Below are 11,638 nucleotides of genomic sequence, written 5' to 3'. Positions count from 1 at the left end.
TGAAAATCACGAAAACTGTTTAAAACGTATAGTCAATATACGCTTGTTGCATACAGACAATAGCTAGGATGATTGCGCAGGCGCGATCAGTAATGATAGATTTTTAAGGAACCATAAAAAGACGTATACTTACAGATACGTCAGTTCGTAACTCGCTGAAACAAAACGTGGAACAAGACGCTCTTAAGTATAAGACGGGAGGAAATAATAAAACTCGCGATTTTACTGTGATCCCACACGTGTGTCGAAGCGAACGCGACGCACGCATCTGTGTGCGGTTCAGCGCATCGGAAATTGCGCGTAACTGCGTGACTCAGATTACATGAGTGTGATTGGTCTGTCCATGGAGAAGCGCCAAACTTAAACGATTCTTTGCCTGCACAAGTTTGTTTACGAAAAATACTTTTTTGCTCCACGTAGGAGTACGCCTCTTCAGGGTAACTTTGCGATCGGGTTATTAATTACTCGCCAGATCCAATCACGGATCCTGTTGTATCATCTGATAAGACACGATTGTATGATACATTGATACTTCGCAATTATGATAGATTTATTATAATATGTACAACGAATATGATTAAGTAATAATAAATCACTTCTAATATCACGTCACCCGAATTGTGCTTTCTTTTTTAAGAAAATCTGAAGACCCTTCACTTACACACGTTCTAATGGGGTAACGAAACAATGACTTTCCATATTTAATTTTTAAAGAGCAATTCTATTTACAAGGCAGATGAAACCGAGATCACTATACAGTGTATAAGAGAGGACTTAAATGAAATATTTTACACAAAATTAGATGATTGAAACAACATTAGTAGCCCTTGGGACCTCTGAATCTTCGTCTTGCATCAATCTGGAACAGTAGTTGTTGCATAGATGAATAATTAAGCTCATGTATTTATATTAAATGATACTTACAATTGAATGCTTGCATTCATAAAACGATTGACGTAATGCATAACACTCATCGGGTACAGTTCCATCTCGTTTCTTAAGGCACTCTCTGGGTGTCAGCTTTTGCTGAAACAAAATAACCATGTTATCACCGATGGAATTCATCGTATCAAAGGGGCCCATTCAAAGATATATCAATATATATAAACAACGATAAAAGATGGTATATCACGTTTAGGGAGAATTTATAAACATCGCGATATAACGTGGCAAGAGTGTGGTATAATCACTTACAATTTTACAACAGTTGCTTTGTAGCAGGCACATTTTTAAGTTCGCTCGAAGACTAGCGCATTTAGATTTGTCTTTCAATGTTTCACCTTCTTCTGAATAGCGCATCATTTTGACAGACAATTCAATCGGAAACTTTTTCACACAAATTTTTCAGAACGTAGTCTAGTTTCTCCTACTACTCGCAGTGTGAACTTAACCTCGCGTTGTCACGACAATACATAGACACAATACATATGGTTAGTGAAAAAAGCTTGTGTCTCATATACAATATACGCAATATTTAATTAATTTTATCCTGAGATGTCATTTATTCTCAAGTGATTACGCATGACAAGGGATAAAAATTAATAAAGAAGATTTACGAACGACGAAGTACGAGGTAATTGATAGTTTTCATTATTCTTATAATGACGTTTGACAGATCACGTAATCAATGTCATACGTGGAATTATTTGAAGAAATTGATAATTCGTGTTAATTTTTTATTTCAAGTAGTGCGATTAGTCTTCAGTGGAATATGATCATAGTTTATTACATTATTGTGCTGTTATACTTTTGAAAGATGAGTTAAAGTGTATGATATATGAATACATTTATGGTAATTTGTTCTAGACAAATGGTTTATCAACGTGGAAATCAGAGGGAAGGTTCCCCACACTATGTTTTGTTATACTCTGATGATGAGAACAGTGGAGGTGAGGATAACATCCCTCTACAACCACGTACAAAGACTGCATCACTGCCACGTAAGGTGGAGGTGATAAATGTTCCACTCAAATCGGAGGATACCTTGCAAGCCTTGGCACTGCGGTACAGATGCACGGTAATAATAAAAAAGAAGATAAGATTAAGAATAAATTGCAATGGATATGAACAATGCTTCCTGTTTTTAGATATCAGAGTTAAAGAGAATCAATAAAATTCACAAAGAAAATGAAATACATGCCAGACGTTTTATAAAAGTACCTGTTCAACCATTCTCTTTGCTAACTGAAACTTTAGAACAGATACAAAGTGGACAAAGTCAAAGTGAAGTAAGTATACCAGCTACTAATGAAGAGGCATCCAGTATACAAAAAGATCCATTGTTAGACATAATGAAAAATCCAATTGTAACAGAATTGCCAAAGGCAGAGATTAATGCGATCATATTAAATTCAGTATGTGAACCTCTGTCTTCATATAACAGTAGTAATTTCTTAGAATTGCCTAATTCAGAAGGTGATCTGTTGCTTACATCAACGGAGAGTAACTCAAACAGTGCTCATTTAACAGATACATTTAAATGTTCGGGTGATGACTGTGGATTATCTTGGACACAACTCCTTGGATTTTCCCTTTTGTTAGGTTTTGCAGGTCCAATTATATACATACTTTATATAGCAGAATTTTCATTTAAAAATCATTCAAGTACTAATCATTAGAATTATTTAAAAAAACAAAAAGGAGTAAAGAATCTCTGTCTACTTGCCATTACATTATTGGTATTGGTATTAAAAAGATTATTAATGAAACATATAAAAATATTTTCTTATATTTCAATTTTTTACTAAATACTACAAAAGTGCAAAGATTAATTAATGTTAAATGTACAATACATAAATTAAAGTGCCTTTGTGATTATTTCTTTGATAAACGAACTAGTGTTATATACAGAACTTGCAAATGCATATGTAAAATTATACTACTGAACTTCAGTTTAATTGTACTGAAAGTTACATAATTATTATGCACGTAAAGCGGAGATTGCCAAAGATGTGCCCATTGGCAGTTGAGTTACTTGTAAGGATTTTGTACAGACACATTAAGAGATATACATATTCGTTTCCTAGTCCTAAGAATAGAATTTTATAATCGTACGTGATATCAAGCGATTCCTAATCGCTCTCTTATATATAATAATATATAATACTAATGATAGGTACATCGATATTATAATGCTTGTGATGAATTTATATTTTATATTATCATAATACTGTTACTGCTTTAAGCATGCGACGAAACATCGAATCTAAAAGGATATTCCTTTATGGTTGTATTTTATAGTTTAACTGAGACAATAAGTGTTTTATTGAAGTCTTTAAAATTATATAAAATATGCTTTTGATAAAGTAATTATTTTCCTTGTTGAAATCTATAAAAATATATTTTTTAACACTAAGTTATGCTTAACTTAATAAACCTTTTAATATTTACTTATTATTTATACAAAATGATAGGACAAGGATATTGCAATATCAAACACGAAACTATATATAGAAACGTTTTTTGTCATTTTATTTATTTTTACATGTTGTATGTTACAAATGAAGATGGTAATTCATGTTGTTTGTAACTTATGTCAATTCAGTATTTCATACTTTTTAATTGAATACCAAATTTACCTGCAATAAATTAGAAAATAAATGAAATTCCGAGTTTTAATTTAATGAATACATTTAGAAGAAACATCGATCGCGTTCAGAATACGATAATATCGTTCACTCTAAATATTTCAGAAGACCGTCGTTAAGTTTCATCATTTGCAATATATAAACATTTTTGTGATTTTGTGCTATTTTTTCCATGATACTGACCCATAGCTTGTTGCTTGTTAAAACTTCTTGAAGCTCTTTTTTGATCCAGTTCCCTTTGACACCTTTAAAACATTGAATCTTACTGTTTTACTGAGTGGTCTACATTCTCCAATAGTTACCACATCACCAATCTCAACATCCCTGTAACGAACAATGGTAAAAAAATTAAGAGTAGTTAACCAGTTTTCTCATTGCAGAATTAATATTATGTTCAAATTTTCATTCAGAAGACGAATAAATGACTTCAATTAGTTTTTCAGAAGACCGTCGTCAATATCATCAATAATTATCATCAATAATTATAAACTATGTAAAACAATTTTAAATACTAACCTAAAGCAAGGACTTAGATGGACACTCATATTTCGATGCCGTTTTTCAAACCGATTATATTTTCTAATATAATGCAAATAATCCCTTCGTATAACAATTGTTCGTTGCATTTTCATCTTCTGCACAACACCAGTAAGAATGCGTCCTCTGATAGAAATGTTGCCAGTGAATGGACATTTTTTGTCAATGTACGTTCCTTCCAAAGCCTAAAAATTAGAAGAGTTGAATTACAAATCATATATTTTTTCAAATTATTTGCACATAAGTAAGAAAGTGCGAACTTCACGAGGTGTTTTGAATCCAAGACCGACATTGCGGCTGTATCTCATAGGCTTCCTTCGTTTGGGGCCCAGACCTTTCTTGCGGTTAAGAAAGATCGTGGGTTGTTTTTGAAACGCACGCTCAGTCTGTAAACAAAACCAAACATTTCCGTGCGAGACATTATTTTCAGAAACGTATCGTACTTAGTAAATATAAGTATTAGTTGTTACTCGGGTTTAACCACGTGCTGAGTCAACACTATGGAATATAACCTGTCCATAATGTTATAAAGTAATTGATTATTTTCTCAATTATTAAGCGTCACATTATAATTATAGACGATGCTCAGGTTAACTATATAACGCAGTTAAACGTAACAAATTGTACATATTTATACTGATAGCACCGAAAACGTACCTGATCAGCCATCTTGCCGTATTGAAAGAGCGATCACAACCGGAAGTTTGACCAACGTCACGGCCTGAATTAAAGCATCAGTATTACCAACCAAAAGAGCATACCAGACGCAGCGCCACTCAGCGGTGTTTAAGAGCGGTAGTTACGAAGCTGTTTGTCATACGGTCGCGTTTTTGGACACTCTAAAGATATGGTAAAAATATTATTATTCCTTGTATGATATAAGTAGTTTATACATTATTTTTTTAATTAATTCGTTCTATTTTTTATAGTTGTATATGGATCAGGGATAATTGGATTTGTATGAACGTTAATGAACATCTCAATCTGGGTTTCGCAAGATGGTTATGGAGAGAGATTATATTCTGATATTACGGACACAGAAACGTTTAAATATCTTAGAAAACCGTAAGTCATATTCCCTTATTATAGATCAGATGCATGTATTTTTTTACAATTTTTGTATTATTTGCATCGTAAATCGTATTACGATTTATATTCTTATAAGTAAAACTTATATTCTATAAGTTTTACGCAACAATATACTTTCTGTAATTAGCATTTTCGATTATAACTTGAAATTATAGGGATGAATAAGGAGGATTGTTTAGTAGAACTTCTTGTGTATTGGGTAATATGGTAGGAATATTTTCTCGTTTGCGAGCATTACTAGCGTCAGTAATGAAAAGACTGCGTTTGCTACATCCACACGAAAAAAATTGCAGAGAGCGCTCGAAAACCAGGGATTTTCTGAGAAGTCGGTATTTCAGAACATGAGACATGAAAGCCCATTAAATGATCAGTCTATCCTGTATACTCGCCTGTGGTCTAACTTTCACCTCGCGAGATGGCAGCAGCACACCGTTTAAAAAAGAACCTAAGCGAACTTCGCGCAGTCCTTCGAAATTAAAACGTTTCGAAATCGTGAAAGACTATCGTGATTTTATTAACGATTCCGCTTAATGAATACGCGCTTGCCCAGCCACGAACAGGCGCGTCGCTTTCTTCGTTCGTTTCTTTAGCCATTAAGTGATACGAGATTCTTGGAGCCAATTACCGGGTAATTATTATCGTACTAACTGCGAGAACGAGTCAAAGATGCGCCAGATATTTTCTACGGTGATCCCATTACTTGCAGGATCTATAAAGCCTTACGATATTTGGTTGTAAAGTATGTTCCTGTATACATACAGTGGTCGGTAACTGTTCCTAACGAGGATCTTCCTCAGATGTAATCGGTTCGCGTTAAAATTCCGCGTAACTACATTCGACGTATTTTCTCGCTGGAAACTCGTCGAATCTTGTGCTTCGGTGTGGGTTCGTGTAATCGAAGATCACATTTTGCAAATGCCACGACCATTCGATCGCAATTCTGGTGTATTTTTCTAAGGCATCGCCGATAAAAAAGTCGATGGTGAGTTTGAATGCGTTGTTTACTTCTCATATTATTAGATTTTATTGTTTGTCCTAGTTACTAATCTTATTAAACTCGTAGCACAGGGATAGACGATAGAAGAGCCATTAGAGGAATCATCTGTTCTGTGGGGAGGGACAAAAAGTGGTTAGATGACGTGTTGATAGTAAATCATACAAATGACTAGAAGATGGCCAAAAAGTATACGTGTATACTATTTGGTCGAATAAGAAGATCGTTTTAGATCATGAAGAGATAGCAGGTGCAACGAAAGAAAAAGGTCTTGAAGAAGATGCATAAAGAGATAGACATAGATGTCGGTTAGGTGTAAGCAAATGGCTACAAGTTTATAATCTTGCATGTAAATGGTTATTACAATCGACCGCTCGTCATATTTATTTTCCCCATGGTAGATAAGTTGCAGTCGATTTAAAGTGGTCTTCTGCAACGAAGATTCCTCGAAGGTCATGTTGCAACTTATTATTGAGATCTTTATATTAAGTACAGTATCACATTACTGAAAACATTTACGATCCTATTAGGCAGGAAATATGGATGAAACTATCAGGCACAGTAACCTTGAACAAATAATAGGTAATCAGAGTTTCCCTCTATTCCGCCAATTCCGTAGCCTCTCTGTCGCAAAAACTAGACGCACATGCGATATTCGTGACAACTGAAAAACAGTATACGTATATACGTATACTCTTATAATAGATATCTATTGAGTATATCTACTGAGAGCACAGTAGAACGAATAAACTTGTGTAGATATGCACGAACGAATTCACTACTTTATTAACTACGCGATCAAGGAAAAAAGGGTCGCGGCTGAAAATTGCCAACTAGCCATTTCCATTATCGTGTTACACGTCGTTGCCATTGTGGGAATCGATTGAGAATGCAATGTCTTTCCTTAAGCTCCCTGCATATTGTCACGCTTTCGTTCATCGGCTACACCTTACTGTTAGTCACTTCCACCGAACAAGAGTGAACGGCAAACCGCAATGGAACAAATTTTCCATTGCCATTTCAGTCTCATTGTCCCATTTTACAGATATTGAATTTGGTTTAACGTAATCCTCAAGTTGCTTCGATAAATGTAAGAAATGATTTATTCAATTGTTTCACTTCAGTAATATCTTGAACATTTAATGTTTCTTCCTTCGATTTGATATTTCAGTGTCTTTTTTTTACATTCGTAAATTCTGGCGTAGTTAATGGTACTGGCTCTAATAGTATCATTTTACAAAGTGATCTGCTAATAAATTGAAAAAATCATCAAGTTTACATAACTACTACGATAGTTTCTCCATTCATTGCCAGAGGGCTTTCGTCGTTAAGTTCTATTTCCCCTAGCATCTGTTCGCTACCTGTGATCTACGGTTACAAATTCATTCTCTTCAATTTAACAACTAATAACAGTTACTCGTGCATTATAGTAACGTTTAGTCGTAGATTATTTTTCACATGACTTCTCCGTACTGTAGCTTTCTCTTCGCAATGAACGCAAGCAGAAGTGCATTCTCCTGTTCTCCGCATGACCAAACGCGAGTCGCAGTCATCACCCGTCTATCAACCAGAGCGCCTATTATCAGTCTTTTCTCGTAGCTCTCCTCAGCGTCTAGCCTCTGCTCGTTCATTTTTTTGCCGTCATATATCATCGATAACGGTGATTCACGGGGCAGCGATAAGTAATCCACCAGGCAGTAATTAGCGATCCACTGTACCATAACTCGAATCCGTCATCGCCATCACTTTTCTATTCAGCCGAGCAGGAAGGGAGCGTCCCGTTCCCTGCCTCGACCTGTGTAATTAACCGCAATTGAAATTTCATCTTTCATTAAGCACCAAATTATTTTCTCCCCCGTGCCAACGTAAAATTGTGTTTACTGTATCTGTCAACCGTTATTATTATATTTTATCCGCGACGAGCTAATCATAATTAGATTTCTTGCAACGTCGATAACTTGTTGCTACCGCCACCGTATAATGCTCGCTGTTCTCACGCGATTATTTTTCATCCTGAACGTCACCTCGCTCTACAGTGTATATTTTACTATCGTTCATCTCGTAAAACGATTACGGATCGTTTAGCAATCGTGTCTTCATTAGGGGGAGAGACTATGAGAAAGGGGTAACAATTAGAATTAGCGTTAATTGCTCGTGTTAGTCTTGAAATGAATTTCTGTGGCGTCTAATATTCGTCTTCGTGAATTAAATTAAAAATTTTTTAATTTTCTGTTTCCAAGATCCATTGAATGATGTGCAAATCGCAGGGCATTGAAATTGCTAGAAATTTGCATGGCGAACTTTTATATAATCGCGGACATACATCGCTGGTATGTTTGAAGAAGAAGTTTAATTGAGAAGAGGATGTAACGGATCGACTATATTTACGCGGTGTTCGCAGTAACGCAAGTAACAAATTGATTATCCTTGAGCCGTGGCTAGGTCGAGCCGCATCTAGAAACCGGAGAATGTATTATTATCGGGAGGAAGAACCCGACGGACTTCCACGCTTCTGAGACGAACGTAACAGACGTTGCGTATATTAGTACGTTCCCGATAGTTGCTTGTTAACTCGTCGATTGCCATTCAATTGGACCGATAATCAATCTATCCTGGCTTCCAGTCGGCCTCTGAGCCATCGTCTGCTTCTATCGGCAACCTATCGAACCCTGAAATTAGTCAATCGAGTTGCAAACGTGCGTGATAAAAAAGTGAATACTTCGGTCCCTTTTTCTCGCTTGCCTTCCTCAATCTACGTCAGGACTCGGTGCTCGAGATCGAACGTGTTCTAAAGAGCGCACTCCATTGTGATCATTTCTTGCCCCTTTCCAGCCACGAACTGGTTCATAACGGAACGAAGTACCGCCGTAATTTAACAATTTTCTCCTTATTTCTTCGAAAGAAATTCATGAGGTTCTTTTGATATACCAGTCGCGAAGCCCTTGAGAATCTTCCAAGAGTCTACTCTTAGGTAGTTTGTAAATATTACCTAAGAGTAGTGTCGCAATATCTATAAATACGAATTCGTTGTTTCCAAACTTCAGAAGTGCCGAAGCAAACATTGCTTTGGGGCGCGTATGCTAATCGAACGTAACAAGGTACTCGTAGAATATTCTGGGCAATTAAATTTTGTCTGCGATGAAAGTGTGATATAAATTTGGAATAAATTCTAGCTTCTCGTATTCTGTAACAGTTTTGTCGTGCTAATGTTATAATTGATTAGATCCAAAAGAGGTTGAGTCTATCGCGTAAGAAACCATAGACACGAAAGATGAACCATCCATCGAACCATACTGCAATTCAAACCGAAATAAACGTCTGGAACTTTAACGATCCGTATTTCATCCGTTTCTAATTTCTACGTTAACGGGGCCCTCCGGCTTCCTACGTATCACATACCGCCACTTAATAGTCAGCGCGTTCCATCAATCTCGCTGATAATTAGTAGTTCGAATAATGACAGAGATCATTAGCTTGAGCGGTCACGGTGAGCACGCCTGTGCAAAATGTCGATAATGTTTCCAACATACGTTTTCTCGGTTGGAATCGTATAAACACCGTGGCTGCATGTTGCACCGATCTTGTCAGGGATCCTCCTCGATGCTACACGCACAGGTTCCAGATCGATGTCTCCACCGTATGATTCTGGTGAAACTTCACCAACCACTTCTGTAATTCAGCACCGCCCTTTTATTATCTATTTGTTCTACTTTATTTCCTTAGTCGCAGATGTAAATCGGACCATGTGTATCTTCTGACCCCCATGTTAAATTCACTGATTTGTGGTAAGCTTGAGTTAGATAGTGAATTATGGAAAAGTGTAAGAGAGGATTTAAACATAGAAAGAAGCTCAAATTTTTGAAGCTTTCAAGAACATTTGAACTTTCTGAGGCGGGTTTCTTAAAGCTGTAAATTCTAGTTATAATTCCTTGAGGTGTCTGTTGCATTCTGAGCATTGAAGGCGAAAGTATTCGAGCTGGAACGATCATAACAAATCGCGTAACGAGGTGGGGATAAGACAGAAAGTAAAACCGCCTATGCAGAACAGCGATATTATATAAATCGCGTAGAAGGTGTATCGGGAAAGCCTCTCGGTTCGTATTAGAAGCGTATTGAACAGACTGATGCGCGCGAGTGGTCCGAATCGAGCGTAAGAAAAAGAGGAGCGTTCTCGCTGTCGACAGAGGCTTGGTGCTTTCATCTCTCGGCTGATCGACGCGAACCATCCTCGCTGCAACGCGTTCCGCTGAAAAATTCGCGTTTCTCATTCAATTATCTTCTTCACGCTCCTCGTTGCTCCGTTATTCATTCAGTCATTTTGCTCGGCTATTCACCGATCGATCTCCTCGCGTTACGTGTGTTCGCGTCCCTGTGTCGATGCGATACGAGCCACTCTCGCTGCAGCAGTCTCTGACGGGAGGAAAAAAGTCCTGTAAAACATTTTATTCCTATAGTTCCATGGGAGGCACACTTTTTCCTCATGAATCAGATAAAAGCAATCGCGAGACTTTTGTAAGAATCCCCTCGAGGATATTGTAACTTTTTCCTGCGCTTTATTCCCAGGAGTTGCCGAGAAGCTGTTCACGATTTATTTCGAGGAAAGTGATTCGATCGACTCGGAGTTTGATAAAAGAGGAAAGGTGACTGAGCGAAGTCGGGGAGCTTTGAAGTCTCCACAATTTCATAAAAAGACAAGCCTTGTGTAAGTTCGTCGCAGTGCTTTGAAATTGTCAGATTAATTAAGATTTCCTTGAGTAACTCCACCCTTCTTAGACTCCAAGTAATTTTCTCAACTTCATCTGACACCTCTTTATAAATTTCAACGCTCTCTGATATAGACTTCCCACCCTTTGCTCTTGTTTTTCATAAGGAAATCAAAGCGAATCTTGTCTTCAACAGAACGAAAAGCAGCGTGAACCGTGGCACAACGGCGAGGAAATCTTTTTCTACCCTGCTGGCTGTCCAGCTCCCCGCGACCGTACTTCATTTTTTCTTGGTTATTCGTGAATGGCCGTATCATACAGGAAATTTAATCTTCGTCGCGTTGAGACGCTTCTGGTGCTCGCTGGCCATGGCAACCGGCTCCCCTGTCTTCTGCCAATCAATGACTCGGCTGTATTAGACAATCCTGCCGAGGATATTAAATGTTCGAGGTGGAGGAAGGAGCGGTGGATAGACGGCGGGTAGGGGAGAGGGAGTCGCGGCGCGGCGGTCTGCTCGCTTCCGGAGCCGTGACTTCTGTCGGGGCCTGTAATTAGTAATTACAGGCGAACCGGGAACAGCAACACAATATGGTGTATCTACTTTGCGAGGAGGGAACGAGGAGGAATTGATGGGACGTCGATGACCTAACGACGCGATTTTTACCGCGTTCCACGGCTTATGAGATATCGAAATACCCATTGGACGAAAGTCCCTAGGTCTCGTATGG

At 37.6% G+C, this 11,638-nt stretch overlaps 3 protein-coding genes across 3 annotated transcripts; 1 reads left to right on the top strand and 2 right to left on the bottom strand.

Moving 5' to 3' along the window:
- Positions 1-524: 524 nt before the first annotated feature.
- On the bottom strand, positions 525-1,439 carry LOC143179985 (cytochrome c oxidase assembly factor 5). The gene is made up of 3 exons (XM_076379469.1): positions 1,195-1,439; positions 925-1,026; positions 525-859 (listed from the first exon to the last, which is right to left on the bottom strand). The coding sequence occupies exons 1-3, from the start codon at positions 1,300-1,302 to the stop codon at positions 818-820; spliced, it is 252 nt and encodes an 83-aa protein (XP_076235584.1). The 5' UTR covers positions 1,303-1,439; the 3' UTR covers positions 525-817.
- On the top strand, positions 1,437-2,736 carry LOC143179984 (lysM and putative peptidoglycan-binding domain-containing protein 3). The gene is made up of 3 exons (XM_076379468.1): positions 1,437-1,573; positions 1,807-2,017; positions 2,088-2,736. The coding sequence occupies exons 2-3, from the start codon at positions 1,811-1,813 to the stop codon at positions 2,616-2,618; spliced, it is 738 nt and encodes a 245-aa protein (XP_076235583.1). The 5' UTR covers positions 1,437-1,573; positions 1,807-1,810; the 3' UTR covers positions 2,619-2,736.
- A 712-nt stretch (positions 2,737-3,448) lies between these two features.
- Positions 3,449-4,838, bottom strand: Rps11 (ribosomal protein S11). The gene is made up of 5 exons (XM_076377557.1): positions 4,782-4,838; positions 4,385-4,510; positions 4,104-4,309; positions 3,771-3,911; positions 3,449-3,578 (listed from the first exon to the last, which is right to left on the bottom strand). Exons 1-4 carry the CDS (start codon positions 4,791-4,793, stop codon positions 3,788-3,790), a joined length of 468 nt encoding a protein of 155 aa, XP_076233672.1. The 5' UTR covers positions 4,794-4,838; the 3' UTR covers positions 3,449-3,578; positions 3,771-3,787.
- Positions 4,839-11,638: the final 6,800 nt, after the last annotated feature.

The sequence above is a fragment of the Calliopsis andreniformis genome, chromosome 5, assembly GCF_051401765.1.
Source record: "Calliopsis andreniformis isolate RMS-2024a chromosome 5, iyCalAndr_principal, whole genome shotgun sequence".
Lineage (NCBI taxonomy): Eukaryota > Metazoa > Arthropoda > Insecta > Hymenoptera > Andrenidae > Calliopsis > Calliopsis andreniformis.
The sequence above is the reverse complement of the archived record's forward strand: the minus strand, read 5'-3'. Positions and strand labels throughout refer to the sequence as shown.

What these genes read in the sequence shown, in the direction of transcription:
- Rps11 (XM_076377557.1), bottom strand. An exon ending in GATTCAAAACACCTCGTGAA is followed by an intron (nt 4,310 to 4,384) that starts GTTCGCACTTTC and finishes TCTAATTTTTAG; the next exon opens with GCTTTGGAAGGAACGTACAT. An exon ending in CATCTAAGTCCTTGCTTTAG is followed by an intron (nt 3,912 to 4,103) that starts GTTAGTATTTAA and finishes TGTTCGTTACAG; the next exon opens with GGATGTTGAGATTGGTGATG.
- LOC143179985 (XM_076379469.1), bottom strand. Translation starts at nt 1,302, where the DNA reads ATGATGCGCTATTCAGAAGAAGGTGAAACATTGAAAGACAAATCTAAA. An exon ending in AAAGCAACTGTTGTAAAATT is followed by an intron (nt 1,027 to 1,194) that starts GTAAGTGATTAT and finishes ATTTTGTTTCAG; the next exon opens with CAAAAGCTGACACCCAGAGA. An exon ending in ATGAATGCAAGCATTCAATT is followed by an intron (nt 860 to 924) that starts GTAAGTATCATT and finishes CTACTGTTCCAG; the next exon opens with ATTGATGCAAGACGAAGATT.
- LOC143179984 (XM_076379468.1), top strand. Translation starts at nt 1,811, where the DNA reads ATGGTTTATCAACGTGGAAATCAGAGGGAAGGTTCCCCACACTATGTT. An exon ending in CACTGCGGTACAGATGCACG is followed by an intron (nt 2,018 to 2,087) that starts GTAATAATAAAA and finishes TCCTGTTTTTAG; the next exon opens with ATATCAGAGTTAAAGAGAAT.